Here is a 16,505-nt window from a genome sequence, read left to right as displayed (position 1 = left end):
CATCTCAGCATTAAGAACGGCAGCCTAAAAAAGGATAAGAGTAAGCAAACCAGAAACATACATGGAAAATATAACATAATGCTGAAATTAAAGTCACCTCAGCGGAAGCAGTGTTGGAACGTTGCATCAGCTCAGCCCATCCAAGGCTCTTCACATAGTCAGCATCAGCCTGGGAGATCATGTCCCGGAGGACTGACCCGGCAGTTGGGGTAGGCCCGACCCCCACAATGCGCAATGCATCGTGATACATCTCAAAGAAATTGGCTCGGCATCGGACCACAGGAGTGTGGGGCCTGTCCGCCCTGAACTGACGGAGGGGAGCTACCTCAGGAATAGAAGACTTTCCTGAGTCTAACTCCACTACCTCGGGGAAAGGGATGGACGGGGCACGTCTCTTAGCACCCTTAGAAGCAGCAGTGGAGGGTTCGGAAGTAGCAGCAGCACGGGGGGAGGGAGCTTTGGGCTTAGCTAAGCTCTTCTCAACCTTGGCCCCTGAGTGAGCGGAGGCCTTTTGCTTCTCCACCATCCTCTTCATGGCAGCGTCCATAACTCTTTTCTCTGAGTAATCAAAAAATGAGGTCAGTCAAAAAAAAAAAAGGGGGGGGGGTGAGTTGGGAGGCCAAAGAAGGGGAGGGCTATACCTAAGTTTCCCCGGACAGAAACGTCGGCCGAACTGAGCCCGTGGTGGCAGAGCAGATCCTCTGCCATCAGGGCAGCTACATTAAAGCACCTACCCCCTATAGCCCTCTGAGCTCCTGTGAATAGCTCCCCCTGTCGAAAGCCCGGAGTAGGAACAGGCAAAAGAGGGAGGACTTCTCTCCAAGTGGAGCATATGTCCCAAGCATCGGTGGGGTGAACGAAAAAGAAGGAGTTCTTCCAGTTCTTGTTCGAACTAGAAGAACCCTTGAAGAATTTACAGTTAGGTCGGAAAGAAAAGTAGAAGGGGCCTTCCTCAGAACGTTTGGGGAGCAAGAAGTTACAAATAGTAAAACAATTTACTTCAAAACCTAAGGTTCTAAAAAGAACTACAAAGCTGCACAGGGTTCGGAAGGAATTTGGAGTGAACTGTCCTAAGTGGAGTTCATAGTATCGGCTGAGCTGCTGAAAGAGGAGGGGGAGAGGAAACCTAAGACCGGCCTCCAGCTGATCTAAAAAAAAAGTGTAATACCCCTCTGGAGGATGGTCAGCTCGGTCCTCAGGGTCAGGAATGATGAACTCGTAACCCTCCGGGGCGTGAGAGAGAGCTCTTATTTTGTCCTCATCCGAAGCATCTAGCTCGGATGAGTATTGCTCAAACCACGATACCGAGGGGACTCCTGGGTCGTGGCCCAGGTCATCTTTCTGAGGAAAGGGTGAAGCGTGAGCAGGGTCCCGGCCCGAGGGCTCTCCTGCGGAGGTAAGGGCGAAGGAGTGAAATTGATCCACCTCGCGGAATACCTCGTCTGAGCTCCCAGAGTGAGCTCGGGAGGAAGTGGCCATAAGAAAGGTTTACTTACTTAGGAAGATCGAATGCGTAGGAAAAGAAGGAGAGCAAAGGAGCTCGGGAAAAAGGAATTTGAGAGAAAATTCGCGAAAGCAAAGAGCAGAGAAAGTGAAAATGAAATTTTTACGGTGAGGCCTATTTATAGAAAGGTCGGATTAATCCAGGCCGTTGATTTTAGGACAGGTGGATGGCTCAGATCAAGTTGAATTCGAAAAGTTACCGTTGGAGGGGTGAAACAAAGTACATCTTGTCAGAATGACAGCTGGGCTTGGTTGGATAGCTCAGCTCGGCATTTTCTTAGGGACACCTCAGAACAAAAATAACGAACTTCGAGTCTTTGACCTCAGTTCAACTTTTAAGGGGGGGACTTGTGATACCCCCAGGAGGAAATCACCTCAGCTCATAAATGATCCTAAGGTAAAAGGAACATCCCTAATTTATCAAAGAGAGTTCAGGATCTCAGCTCGGGAACTCGGGAGATCGGCCAAGCTCCACCACCTTAACTTCCAGCTCTGGTCGGGAGCTCGGCCTCGGGAGCTCGGGAGCTCGGCCAAGCTCCACCACTATAATTGCCAGCTCGGGTCGGGAGCTCGGCCTCGGGAGCTCAGCTCAGGTGTCTGGGAGCTCAGCTCAGCCCTGATGACAATAAGGAGTTAATTGGTTGAATTTGTTCGGCAACCTCGATGAACCAGCTAGGATGTTAGGATCAGTGTTTGAGATAAGATTCGGGCGAGATCTCAGCCTAGATATTCGGGATCGTGATCCCGTGATTCTCGGGTTCTTAATAAGGGAGGTAAGCGAAAATTACGGAGCTTTCTCCTATAAATATCAGGTTCATTTTCATTATTTGCATCCTAATTCTTGACTCGTATTCACACACCACTCTCTATATTTTCGCTATCCTAGCATCTGACTTGAGCGTCGGAGGGGATACGCCGGAACACCTTCCGGCCTCCCTTTAACACTCTTGTTAGTGGTTTCAGGTCAGCAGAAGCAGTTCATATTTTATTTGGAGGAGTTTCTTCAGCTCATCTAAGGAGATCACTTAATTGAGGTACATCAATATGTTTTCTAGGATCTGAACGGTGGAGATCGTGATTGGTATGTTGTAGAATCAGATCTGGACCGCCGAACAGACGTTGCTCGCTCGCACAGCTTCTATGTGTTTTTCGCATGGCTTGCGCATCAGAAACTTTCAAAAATCATACGAATTAATTGAGCCATCGGATCGGGTTAAAATTTTGCAAACATATTTATTAATATGTTTTCTAGGATCTGAACGGTGGAGATCGTGATTGGTGTCTTTTAGAATCAGATCTGAACCGCCGAACAGACGTTTCTCGCTCGCACATGTTCTATGTGTTTTTCGCATGGCTTGCGCATCAGAAACTAGCAAAAATCATAAGAATTAATTAACCGTCGGATCAGGTTCAAATTTTGCAGACATATTTATTAATATGTTTTCTAGGATCTGAACGGTGAAGATCGTGATCAGAATTTTGGGACTTGGGGAAAGGTGGCTCAGACCGCCGAGCTGCAACACAATCTGCTTGCATAGTTTCTGAGCAGTGTTCTTGAAAAAGTCATTCTCAAAAATCTAACCTTTGAAATTATTTGAAATTTTTATCATGAGTTCCGAACATCTTGACGCACATTCTGGACGGTTGAGATCGATTTTCGCTGGCTACATCAAGTCGGTCCTTTGATCAAAGTATATAAGATATTATCTTGCTATACATCTGAAGTCATGTCATCGACAACGCATGAACGAGATAAGTATTTCAATCATCTTTATGTTTGAATTAAATTATTAAATTTTTATTTATTATCATTATTAATAATATTCTGAGACATCTTCTACTATAAAAATTACATGTTTGTTTTCTTGTGATCAAATTTGTTGGACTTCTCTTCCCTTGCATTTTTATTTGGGTTATTTTATGTAATCGGGCATGCAATCTCGCAGTAAGGCCCAATTATATCATATCGGGCATGCAATATTGCAATAAGGCCCAATTTATGGTTCAACACTTTATAAAGTCCGGGCAGGTCCGGCATCAAAATCCCACGTCAGTGGTATACAAATCCCGGGCAGGTCCGGCATCAAAAGCCCACGTCAGTGGCCCACATCAGTGGTATACAAAGCCCGGGCAGGTCCGACATCAAAAGCCCACGTCAGTGGCCCACATCAGTGGTATAAAAAGCCCGGTCAGGTCTGGCACTCAAAGTCCACGTCAGTGGCCCACATAAGTGGTATACAAAGTCTGGGCAGGTCCGGCATCAAAAGCCCACGTCAGTGGCCCACATCAGTGGTATACAAAGCCCAGGCAGGTCTGGCACTCAAAGTCCATGTCAGTGGCCCACATCAGTGGTATACAAAGCCCGGGCAGGTCCGACATCAAAAGCCCACGTCAGTGGCCCACATCAGTGGTATACAAAGCCCGGGCAGGTCCGGCATCAAAAGCCCACGTCAGTGGCCCACATCAGTGGTATACAAAGCCCAGGCAGGTCTGGCACTCAAAGTCCACGTCAGTGGCCCACATCAGTGGTATACAAAGCCCGGGCAGGTCCGGCATCAAAAGTCCACGTTAGTGGCCCACATCAGTGGTATACAAAGCCCAGGCAGGTCTGGCACTCAAAGTTCACGTCAGTGGCCCACATCAGTGGTATACAAAGCCCGGGCAGGTCCGGCATCAAAAGCCCATGTCGGTGGCCCACATCAGTGGTATACAAAGCCCAGGCAGGTCTGACACTCAAAGTCCACGTCAGTGGCCCACGTCAGTGGCCCACATCAGTGGTATACAAAGCCCGGGCAGGTCCGGCATCAAAAGCCCATGTCCGTGGCCCACATCAGTGGTATACAAAGCCCAGGCAGGTCTGGCACTCAAAGTCCACGTCAGTGGCCCACATCAGTGATTTACAAAGCCCAGGCAGGTCTGGCACTCAAAGCCCACTTCAGTGGCCCACATCAGTGGCATCAAAAAGTTCACATCAATGGCATCATAAATCCACGTCAGTGGTATTCTCCAAAACCCGACCAAGATCGACATCATGTAATCCCACACAACTCGTGGTTATCTTAAAAGCCTGATCCGCTCGAAAACATCAATTGTTATCTACAACTCTTTATTTGAGCTCAGTTTCATCAGGTTGTCGTCTATTGCCCTTTATTCGAGCTCGGTTCTAATCAGACCTTCATCTAGACCGTTCATTGAAAACACATCACGCGGATTCAAATATGGGCCGTCTAAAGGAGGCACAGGTAGTTCGGGGTCCGGTCTACATTCTTGGTCTAAACTCATTCTTCTTTTAGACCAGTTAGGGAGGTACTATTGTTACCCCGAGAAAATATTTCAACCCGAGCCCGTTTATAATGGGTCAATCCGATATGGCCCAACATGTCAAGGTCCAGCCCAGTTTGGCCTATGTTGGACTTTGACCAAGGCTGGTCATTATGGGCCCACCCAAGTTGTTTCTAATGGGCCGCAAGTATTCTTTTATAATTCAAGTAAGACTCTGATATATATGAGATAAGTCTGGATCTTTTCAAATATTCACGAGATAGAGATAAGCTTACAAATGGACCAATGGATGAAGAGTCCTAGTCCAGGACATGTTATAATTCGACTAGGTAACTTACTATTTTTCCCCTATAAATACAGGTATTGTTATGGTTTTATTCATTATTCATTACTTACTCTTCATTATTCATCACACATTCACTCTCACTTTTACATTCACGCACTCATATATCTCAGTTTTCGCATTAATCATACCCTCTGCCTTCAAGACACTGACTTAGGCATCGGAGGGGTCACGCCGAAAACACTTTCGGCGCCCCTTGACCTAGCTGTTGCTTGCGCAGATTTCATTGATACCCGACCCGACCTACTCTATAAAGGAATTGGAGGATCCATTCTACCAGACCGAACCCGAGGTAAAATTTCGACATCATCATAATTGAATTCTCAAAAGTCAAAATCATAGTAGTCCTCAATTTCACTTTATAAACTATTTTTTTTTTGCCAGTATGAACAGTATAATACGATATTATACCGATATCAAAATATAATATTCGATATAATCGATATGTTATTTGTATCATACAGAAATGTCGTTATATCAAAATTTTCGTACGATATCGATGCATGAAAATTTTTGCCCAAGGTATATAGTATGAACGAAGATTTTCAATATATATATCACACCGAACTACAACTAATATTGTAAGTAAGAACTTGCGTAGCTTGATTAATCCTTACTCGTGTCTAAAATTTACAATGTCAAATGTGCTTTATGTCTGCCCATTTTCTAACAGTGACAAAATGGATACAACTCTTTTGTATGGAGAAGTGTTTCGTGGGCTACGGAGTTTATTTATAAAGGGATAAGATATAGGAGATATATGCTTCGACAGTGATAGGATCAAGTGCGGTGTTGCTGGTAAACTGATTTGTGCAAAAAAATCGTGTAGCAGTTGACTTCGAAATCTTTCAAATTGAGTTCAGTTGAAGTTGGTCAACTGATCTCTGTCTTTCTCATGTGTTGATATTAATTGGCAAACAACTATATTGTGCGAAATGATGCCAACTAACAGATTAAACTTAATATTAATGGACTGTGTGTGATTGTGGTAAACTGAAGAAAAGTAACACAGATGGTTGTTTATGGATGTTCAGATATTTCAACGACTCCTACTTCACTCCTTTTTCCTCCTTGGAAGGATTCACTCTAGAAGAATTTGATTAGTACAATGCACTTGCAACATCCCACTCTAGACTAGGACTTACACACACTGCCTATTTCAGAACTCCTAGAAACACTCAAGAGAACAGTTTACGACTGCTTCTTGTTACAATGAGGTTTGCAGCACCTCAATTGATAAAATACTTTTTGATAAACAACACTAAGCACTAATTGATTTTTTCTATGTTTGAATGTCCTTGCTTGTGTTTTTCGACTCTTAGATGATAAGCTTGCTTTCTCGATTGAGTGAGTAAACTGAATGAGTTCAGTTTATGTCTGATACCTTTAATGTGTATATGAAAATTCTTGAGGAGTCGAATGCTTGAATCATCAGATGGGTGGGTATTTATAAATCCAAAGACAACGGCTTTATTTGAATTCAAATAATTGGTCGTTAGCTTGTCTTTTCCGCGACATTCTCTGGTACCATCATACACTGATGTATTTCTGCTTTCGGCGCTTTTGTCTAGTACGGAAAAAACTATCCACGAGAGATTCGTTTGATTTGGATTGGTTTGCACATATTCTCGATCGACATAGGTTTTAGTTAAGCCCAATTTATTCAGTTTATCTCTGATAAACTAAGTCGAGTTGTCTTCATACTCTCAGTTGAACTCTGCTCAACTGCTCCGATGATTGAATAATACTTGTTTCTTTCATGATATATATTGAGTTCATCTTTTATTCACCGATGATTAGTTCAGTTGATCTCTTGATTTTGCCATGAGAACTTTTCGGTCAGTTAGTGTCTTTTGTGTTCGGTATTTGATCAGTTGATCTCTGAAGTTTCTAGATCTGAGTCAATTATCAAAACTATGTAGTTCCAACAGACAGAGAACGTTGCGCGAGGTAGATTATGCCGAAATCAACCGTACACCATTAGGAACTTCAAATGAGAGGTCATATGTCATAGTAACATTGGAGTATTATCTCACTCTCGATGTATGCGATGAAGGAAATGGTGGGGGATTATGGGATCTTCTACCAAGACAGAGAAAATTATAGAAATAAAATATCCCAAGCAATATAAAAATTTCATTTTTTGAGGACATTATGTAATTCAATCATGCATGGTGATGGATAATATACTGAAAATAGGTGTTATAAACTTATAAGTGATAACATTTGTCCAAATTGTTACACATATTAAGATGATATCTCTCATGTGTTTCGAAACTCCAAGAAATTTTGGAAAATGACATCGTTGTGGCCTATTATGAATTCATAGAGTAGGTGACTTGTTTTGCTGGATTGTTAATAATGGTCCGAGAGAGAATTTGCAATCTGTTGTGCTCGTTTTCTTGAGCTTTATGACTGGTTGACTATAAACAAACAAACTTTTGAGAGTTGACAAAATAATCATAGAATCATTGTTGAATGTATCAATAAACTAATTAATTTATTCGCTCCCCAAGGCATCATTCTCAGCTAGATATCTTCGATCGGTACTTCAAGACCACCTCCTCGAGGCCACATGATTAATGTTAATGCCCTAGTAGTAGATTATGTGGATTTTTTTGTTGTTTGATGTGGGGACGAAGGGACATGACCATGATGATCATGTCTTGTTTGTTTTAGCTCAGCAGTTCCAGGGATGTTTCATACCTCATCTATCCCAAAATTTTTGAAATGAAAGAAAGACATTCAGCTTGCAAATCAGCTACAACTTTCGAAATTGATTTTTGAATTAGATGCTCATATAGTAATCAACGTAATACATATGCTTCTCTTTTTTATGAATGATTCAATCAATGCATAAATTCAAATCCCTCTCTCTTTACTAAATTGCCCCAATCAAATTTTAAAAAATAATATATTCTCATTAAATATCCACTTTCAAAATTTCAAATACTCATCTATCTCCTAAACTCAAATATTCAATCTAATATGACAATCCCAAATACCCATGTTGCCAATAAACCGTTCGCGTTAGGACTAAATTTATATATTTGAGTTGAGTGGAAATATGGATTTAGGATTAATAATATTTAAAAAATAATAATATAAAATAAAAGTACTAAAATTCAAAATCCAATGAAATCTCGCCACGTGTCAAACTCACGGCAAGGGGGTGGGTGCGCAGCACGCACACGGCACAACGTAGCGTCAAGCAAAGTGATTAACCTGCGCCTCCATGATTAATCTGAAATTCTCATTCATCGAATTAATGGGGATCATCATTCAAAAAAAAAATTAAACTAATCCTTAAAATTTTCAAGTCAATCGCCACCACCTCCTCCTTCTTCTTCACAGCTAACAATCGAAGATTAAAAAAACCCTACAAATCCCCAAAAAGTAAGATCAGCAGAGAGTCCACTCCTGAATCTCCCACTTGCAAATGATACTCTGCTTCTTGTTCTAAGCTCAACCGACTTGAGGCCGCGCGTGTGTGGACAATCACCAATCCCAATGGCTCAATCGACCAGGGGTGGCGCCGGGAGGTGTTTCATGGTGGGGGATTACAAGTTGGGGAAACAGATAGGCGCGGGGTCGTTCTCGACGGTGTGGTACGCTCGCCATCAGGTGCACGGGACTGAAGTCGCGATTAAAGAAATCGTCACCGCTAGATTAAATTCCAAACTTCAAGAGAGCCTCAAGTCCGAAATTTTCATCCTCAAGAGGATTAATCACCCTAATATCATCCGCTTACACGACATGATCGAGGTAAAGTGCGAACCTTTGTTTCCGTTCCTTGAAACAATTGGTTCGCTAGGAGTTGAATTGAAGTTAAGCCAGTTGGTTATTTACTTTTTAATTTCGTTTCCTGTTTTACGCCTGTTGGATGATGAACTTCGAGATTCATGTGTATCTTGTTATTGTATTAGCAGTGGCTTTTAAGAGTATAATGCGGTCGGTTTTGAGCATGGTGGGATAATGAACTGAGCTGAGTAGTCTTGCCATAACCACTGCAGGACAAGAAGGCCGATTGGCCGAAACAAAGCAGTTAATTCTAAGATAGTTTTAGCCATAATCATGTCATTAGGTTGTTTATGTTTGTTCTTATCTAGGTACTGTTTTGTTGTGTGAATGCAATCGATATATTGACTTAGAGATTGAACAAATAAAGAACAAAGTTGGATATAGATTTTAAGAGGTTCAAACTCTCAGCTGGAAGGTAAATAACAATTAATGTTGGCGTTATGCCGTCAACAGCATGTTGTAATGGACAAATGTTGTTTCCCTCTTCGCATATCTATGCTTTCATGTGATTATTGTATTTTGTCGTGATTGCGTGAATGTAGGTAGGTGGTTGGGGCCTCCAACACTGCAAGATATGCTCCAATGATTTGGTTTTCTGTAGATTGTATTCCTTAGCTACTGCTTAGTGGGGAAATCTAGGTATCTTGAGTACCTTAAATTGTAACTTAATGGCTTTTGGTGTTCTTTGAGGTGTGTTTGTCGAGCATAATTTTATTCCAGGCTCAACATTGAGTACCTTGTTTGTGCATCACATAAATATAAAATTACTCTCATGGATCACGTGTCTGTTCCAGTAAAGCTTCTGGGAACCATGAAGACACCATGTTCTTTTCTTCTTCTTCTTCTTCTTCTTTTTTTTTTCCCCTTTGTAGTTTATAGTATGGTCTGTGCTTGTTTCAGATTAGAGCTATTATCATTTATGTTTTTAGGAATCCGGAAAGATATATATTATTTTGGAGTACTGCAAAGGAGGAGACCTTTCAATGTTTATTCAAAGACGTCAAGGAAGGATCCTTGAAGCAACTGCAAAGCACTTTATGCATCAACTAGGTATCTCCTCTTCATTTTTTTGTCTGTTCTAGTTGTTGGATAATTCATATACTAAATTGTGTACAACATACTACAGCGGAGGGTCTGAAAGTTCTTCGTGAATTCAGCCTCATACATCGGGATTTAAAACCCCAGGTTTGCATCGAATGCCAGTCTTTCACTTCCTTTATATATCGATACGACGATACCCTTTCTGTCTCTAAAATAACAGTGGGCACTTGTACCCGCACATATAATTATTATAATTCATTATGTTGATAACTAATTGTACCCTCAGTATGATAACTAATCAATGATCAGTTATTTAATATTGGAAGAGTTGTTTTTAATACTAGTTTTCATTTTGTGAAAGGTGCATGGTAGATTTAGTTGCTGGGAAGCTTTTTCTGCAAATAGACTAAGCTTTTGATGGTTTATATGGATTCAAAGAGTTCCAAAAGAAATATTCTTTTCAAATGAGAGTGTAATTAACATACTTATTAAAACCCACGAGGACTGTGTCTAAGCGCAAGCCTCAACCTTTGCACTTAGATTCAAGCTAACGTGCAATCCTTCAATGAAACATGTCCCTCAATGATAGAGCTCCATCTTTCTGAGTTTTTGGGGTTCAAGACACTTCACCTGCACGCTTAAAATGTGGATATAAAATACAAATGAAATAAATAGCATTAGTAATTCATTTGCGATTATATTATAATACTATTTGTTTATTTTCATTAAATAGCTAGTAAAAGTATATTTTGGATTAAACTCTCTTTAGATATCTAGATTGTATTTGTAGCATATCATTCAGTCCAATTTGATTAATTGCACCCAAGATCTATGATATCTATGTGCTTTAGCGTCTTGTGCTTCTATTAATTATGGTAATCATAAACCTTTATATTTTCAGAACTCAAATATCTACTTCTGGAAGGCGATTACTTTTTTATTTATAATATAGTTTCCCTCTGAGCACTTCTATTTCTCCGTGCATAAGTTTTTTTAGGTTTCTCCATTACAGATATTTGTTTATGTTTCGATCAACATGTGGCACCTCCTGGATGTTTAATTCACTTGATTGAAGTCGTAAATTTTCAGGCCCCTTTTTGCGGGTGTCACTAGAAATCCTTTGTTCTACCATCAATTCCAGTGTTTCGAGTAAAAGCTTTAGTGATTGCTAACATAACTCTAGTAGTATTGGTACCATCTTCACACTGGGTTTTATATTTATAATTGCTGTAGAGCCAAATGCTCATAATTGATACATTCCATTTGCATTACATTCCTGGGACAGAATCTCCTCCTGTCCACACATGAAGACAACAGTGTCTTGAAGATTGCTGATTTTGGCTTTGCAAGGTATATTCACTGGCTGTAATATAATTAATTTTCTTTGACAGCTTATGAACTTAGTCCTTGACATTTTCTAGAAGTCAATGTTACTATGCATGGTTAAAACTTAAAACTTTGTTTTAGCTCCTTATATGTAAGGGTTATGCTTAGATATTCTTGCTTGTGTATGTTCCGATGTTTTGTACCATAATCCACATGCATTTTATCATTGCAAAAATAGTTACACAACTTCAATCATATATTGGTTCTGCATTGTAGGTCTTTGCACGTCTAAGTTTTTTTATTAAGTTTATTTACTGAGATCATTATCCAGTCTAGGTTTCTGATCACGCAACTATATGATTTTATTTTTTATGTTGTCTATCTCATTACCAAAATAATTCTCCCCGATGAAGAATGCTCCTCTGGCCGTGACTGTATTCCTAATCTTGGTCTATCCATGATGAATGTGGACCATAAGCTGCACAATCCCCATTGATTGATGATAGAATTAAGTTAGTGCGCATTGTGCCATTATCTTATATATAATACCATATGGATTAGATAGTAATTTTGGCTCAGATGTAAACGTATTATGTTTAGGGTGGTTTCTTCCTTCAATCTTTTCTGATTTTTTATTTTTTTCCAGATCTGTCTCTACAACACATGTTCTTGATCTCTTCTTCAAAGTTTGGCATGCTTAAAGTTCTTTTGCTTGCTTTATTGACAGATTATATTACAATGATTGTTTGTGATACCTTTAAGTTTTCAATAGTCATTTTTGTTTTCTTCTGCCAGATCTCTTCATCCTAGAGGTCTTGCGGAAACCTTGTGCGGTTCACCTTTATACATGGCTCCGGAGATAATGCAGCTTCAGAAGTATGATGCCAAGGTGAGATCCATTCTTTACTGATTAATTAGTCACTCATGCGCTATCTGAATTCGTAGCAAAGTATGGGCTAATAATGCAGGCAGATCTCTGGAGTGTTGGTGCAATTCTATTTCAACTTGTCACTGGGAAAACTCCTTTTACAGGAAGCAATCAGATACAGGTGAGTTTGTCTTGATGTTATTATAAAGTTTTAAAGTTTATCTCAGTGTTTAGTACGATTTTTTCTGGTGAAAAGTTGTCATTTTTAAAATAATATGCATTTTCAGCTGCTCCAGAACATCATAAAATCAACTGAATTGCAATTTCCCCCCGAGGCAAGGAATTTGAATCCTCACTGCATTGATTTGTGTAGGAAACTGTTGAGACGTAATCCAGGTGCTATTCTTGCATCACTACTGAATTGCATTAAGCTCTAATGAATTTACTCTTTAACTTCAGAACATGTTCTGGGACAGTTACTTTGATGTAGTGCCTTAAATAATGATAGTTGTCATGGTTGTCGCGAAAACATATGTTGCATTATGTGCATTTAACGTTTATGCCTGTATGTTTACCCTCTTTTTAAATAGATCTGCAACCTGGATTGTTTAAAGGATTGTATCTGAATATTGTTTGATTCTTTTAGCCATATGTTCTCTACATAAAATAATGTTTGCTACTTTCTACTCACAGTGGAGCGATTGACGTTTGAAGAGTTTTTCAACCACCCCTATCTTTCTCAAAGGGAGACTGCTGAATCATTCAGGTGAACAGAGATTTCATTATCCTGCAAATAGAGGCTCCTTTTTTTTGTTTAAAAACAATGCTCTTCTTTGTTGTGTGCAGGAATAGTCAGCCACAAAGAGTAACTGCTGGATTTCCTCTTCCTGAGAGGAATACGGAAGAAAACATGCTAGAAGATTGCTTACCATTCAGTTTAGATGGTGATTCCAGTGGCCCTGATCAAAGTCCATCCTTTACGAGGAGATCTTCCATAAAACACATGTATGGATTTTCTCTCAATGTAAAAGCTGATCAGGGACAAATTTCTAATCTCCAAAATAGAACAGATTTGCCTTCCAAGTATGGTAGTGTTCCACAACAAACTGAAATTTTGGGTTCCAGTCTTGGCAGCCAGCGACTTTCAGAAGGAAACTTGAAAGAATCTCTAGATCTTGGATTACTAGATAACCATCCAAAAGGTGCATCTTCTTTCATTTTTGTAGTTAGGTAGTTGTTTGTCTTGCTTGGAGATGTTTATTGTTGTGATCTAATTTGAATGGACTGAACAGTCATGGATTCATTGGAGTCAATCGACCGGGATTATGTATTTGTGTCTGGCCCTCCAATGGACCTATCATCTTCAGGACGCGCTTCCAAGCCAATTCAGCTACCATTTAAAACTGAGCGTCCATCTTCTGAATCTGGATATGTGGCTTCCTCAACCAGTGCTCCAGTGCCAATAAATACTACAGAAATTGGTAGAATTGGGTACATTAGAAATCTAGACAATCGGATGTCCACTGCTGGGACGTCACGAGGATCGATGGATGTAGCAGACACTTCAGAGCAGCCATCAACTCATTGCACAACTAGGATCAAGTCATTGAAATGTTCTGCATCTGCCATCACTGAGTTAGTAAATGAGAAGGTAACATTTAGGATCGTGGATACTTCTGCAATGGGTTGTAGATGAACAACGGACCCATTATAGATTGAAATGTCGATTCCTTCTTTGATTCTCCATGATTCTGTTTTCTTCTAATCTCTCTTCAACAACCTTTTTAGACTTTTAGATATTAGTATAATTGTCTAACGAGAATTTTTGTCGTGTCTTTCTGGTTTTATGGGCTTTCCACGTTAGCAGCACTACTTTGAGGTTTGCCTCAGCTCTTTTTTATTGTTTCTTAAACATTTTACCAGAACCAATATCTAGATCCTTTTTAACTTTGTTGTACTACACTCTCTAATTCTTCTTCAAAACGATTCCTGGTTTTTCAAAACCCTAGTGGATTTTCTTGACACCTTGACTATGCCTCAGTTCACGTTCTTTATTTTATTATTTTTTTTACCCCAAATGAAAAGGTACAATATTACATGATGCTAATTGCTTCACTAGCTGCATAACATTGAACCCCAAATATTTTGGAATATTGTATGTCTTTTGCTTTAAGCACTAATGATTAATCATGAGAAAATGAAGTGATTTTGAAAAGGTAGTACATAATAATTAGCTGAAGGTTGTACTTACTCCAATGATATGCGTGTAATAAAGATGCACTGTCTTGTTTAGCTGTCGAAATTAGTCCCTGCATTCAGCTAGGTAATCCATTTATAGGGGTAGTTTGATCAGAAAATTTGTCATTCTCAGAATAATGGTTTTCGAATGAACAAACCTAGTGGGTGGTCAATGTGTCATTGGCACCTGCCAATGTTAGAATGCTGTATATTTTTTATTATATCTTTGTTTGATTGAATTCTGTTCTTGTAAATGCCCTTAGGTGATAAAGCTGGGATTTAATCCTATTGAACTCTTGTAGCCAGTATTCAAATATTGGCATGAATCTATTTTGTGCACAGCGTGTACAGTCGAAGTTTGAGATTCCTTTTCCAAACCATATGAGTCCTGTGTCTGTGTCCTGCATGCACAATCAAACTTTTGAGATTCCCTTTTTTTGGGCTTGCTTTCATAATCTTTTTGTAGACTCTACTGAATGAGCAGATTTTTGGGTTCCTAATATTATATATATCCTACTTGATACTGCCTGGTCTTTTTCCAGATTGGAGGAGGGAAGAAACTGGAAGCATTTTCAATTCAGCTTGTAATTCTTGCCATATGGAAACAAGCATTGCATGTTTGTCATACTCATGCAGCCTCTGCTATTGAAGGAAGTCCAAGCAAAGAGACTACAAAAATCAAGGACATCTCTAGAATGCAGCATAGTCCAGATACACAAGAGTGTCTTGATATGAGTAACAGTAACAGACCAGATGATATCTGTTCTCAGATAGAGCTAGCATTTCTGGGGGAACTTCGGATGGCCGAGGAACTTGCAGAAGTAGTAAAGCCTGGTATGGTAACGCCAATACACATTTACAAGTACTACAAGGACACTTGAAAAAAAAAGGGAATACCGCCCTTACCAAAAATTAAAATGCAAATACTAGAAAGAGAAGTAATGCGAAAAGGAAGTGAAAGAGAGTAACAATGCACTCTTTTTTTATGAACATGCAGCTGGACATGTAATTGTGCTGACAGTTGCGGATTAATTCTCACAGACGTGAACCTTTAGAAATCGTATTTAAAATGCAACAATTGATGTTATTTTATCAACATTTTTTGTGAAAATGGCTTAACTTCTGATCACGAACAAGAATGTTTCCTATTTCTACATTCATATGTTTATATGCAATCTCTTCATATGGTTGTATATTGTGCAGTGGCATCTATGAACATTTCATTATTTCAGGTAATATGGAGATGCCAGATGCAATGGAGCTCATTTATCAGTCTGCCCTTGCCTTGGGCAAACGAGGGGCAGTAAGTTCTATTTTGTCTTCCTTTGCCTAGATTGCTTCTTCTTGACATAAGACAAGTAATTCGCTGGAGATTTGAAACCTTTCCTTCAGCCTGCACTTTGGGACATGGATTTCAATTATAGTTCTATTGTTTGCGATGAAACAATAGATTAAATCTTAAATCAATACCTTACGTATTTACATATATGTGATATAAAAGTAGAATGAATTTCAAATGACATCATTATTTAGCGAACTTGAAATCCATCCTAATTAATATAAAATACTATAGACATGTAAGTAATGAATTTGAAGTTTATGGTCTTCCTTCTCTGAACAACAAAAATACATTTGAATACACTTGAAATCCATCGATCTAAACGCAAGCTAAAATTATTTTGAAAGCCTTTCATGACGAAAATCAAAATAATTTTCACTATACTTGTTTTGCAGGTTGAGGAATATATGGGCAATATAGAGAATGCTGTTGTTATCTATTCAAAAGCAGTGGATTTACTTGTATTTCTTCTAGTGGAAGCACCTTGCCTCATCCTGAATCCTCCATTTTCTCTCACAAACACAGATCGATATCGTATACAAAGTTACATTGATGTCCTCAACCACAGGCATAGCATTTCGCTGTCTCAAAAATTGGCTCTTTTCAAGTCCGAGAATCAGCCACATCTATTGGAAACTGGTGATGATACATGATTTTTTTGTTTAAATTTTGTAATTATATCTTGTACAGTAATTCTTTGGTTCCGTTAGATGAATTATTTTACATGTTGGGGTAAATGTTGTTAATATTCACGAGTAATTTAC

General features: G+C 39.4%; 1 protein-coding gene across 2 annotated transcripts; it reads left to right on the top strand.

Moving 5' to 3' along the window:
• The first annotated feature begins 8,381 nt into the window (after positions 1–8,381).
• LOC140875589 (serine/threonine-protein kinase ATG1c) lies at positions 8,382–16,470 on the top strand. Of its 2 annotated transcripts, XM_073279323.1 has the most exons (14): positions 8,382–8,893; positions 9,859–9,979; positions 10,056–10,114; positions 11,256–11,320; positions 12,092–12,185; positions 12,265–12,345; positions 12,452–12,560; positions 12,858–12,930; positions 13,011–13,169; positions 13,290–13,366; positions 13,457–13,815; positions 14,945–15,236; positions 15,635–15,705; positions 16,137–16,470. In XM_073279323.1, exons 1-14 carry the CDS (start codon positions 8,639–8,641, stop codon positions 16,392–16,394), a joined length of 2,073 nt encoding a protein of 690 aa, XP_073135424.1. In that variant the 5' UTR covers positions 8,382–8,638; the 3' UTR covers positions 16,395–16,470. The 2 variants fall into 2 exon arrangements, with proteins under 2 accessions (XP_073135424.1, XP_073135417.1); XM_073279316.1 differs by having other exon boundaries at positions 8,383–8,893; positions 13,011–13,366.
• Positions 16,471–16,505: the final 35 nt, after the last annotated feature.

Source organism: Henckelia pumila, chromosome 1 (assembly GCF_033568475.1).
Source record: "Henckelia pumila isolate YLH828 chromosome 1, ASM3356847v2, whole genome shotgun sequence".
Lineage (NCBI taxonomy): Eukaryota > Viridiplantae > Streptophyta > Magnoliopsida > Lamiales > Gesneriaceae > Henckelia > Henckelia pumila.
The sequence above is the reverse complement of the archived record's forward strand: the minus strand, read 5'-3'. Positions and strand labels throughout refer to the sequence as shown.

Bases quoted from the DNA above. Each gene is read 5' to 3' on its own strand.
- LOC140875589 (XM_073279316.1), top strand. From the start codon at position 8,639: ATGGCTCAATCGACCAGGGGTGGCGCCGGGAGGTGTTTCATGGTGGGG. The intron at 10,115-11,255 runs GTTTGCATCGAA...TTCCTGGGACAG, and splicing joins ATCGGGATTTAAAACCCCAG to AATCTCCTCCTGTCCACACA. The intron at 13,367-13,456 runs GTGCATCTTCTT...TGGACTGAACAG, and splicing joins ACTAGATAACCATCCAAAAG to TCATGGATTCATTGGAGTCA.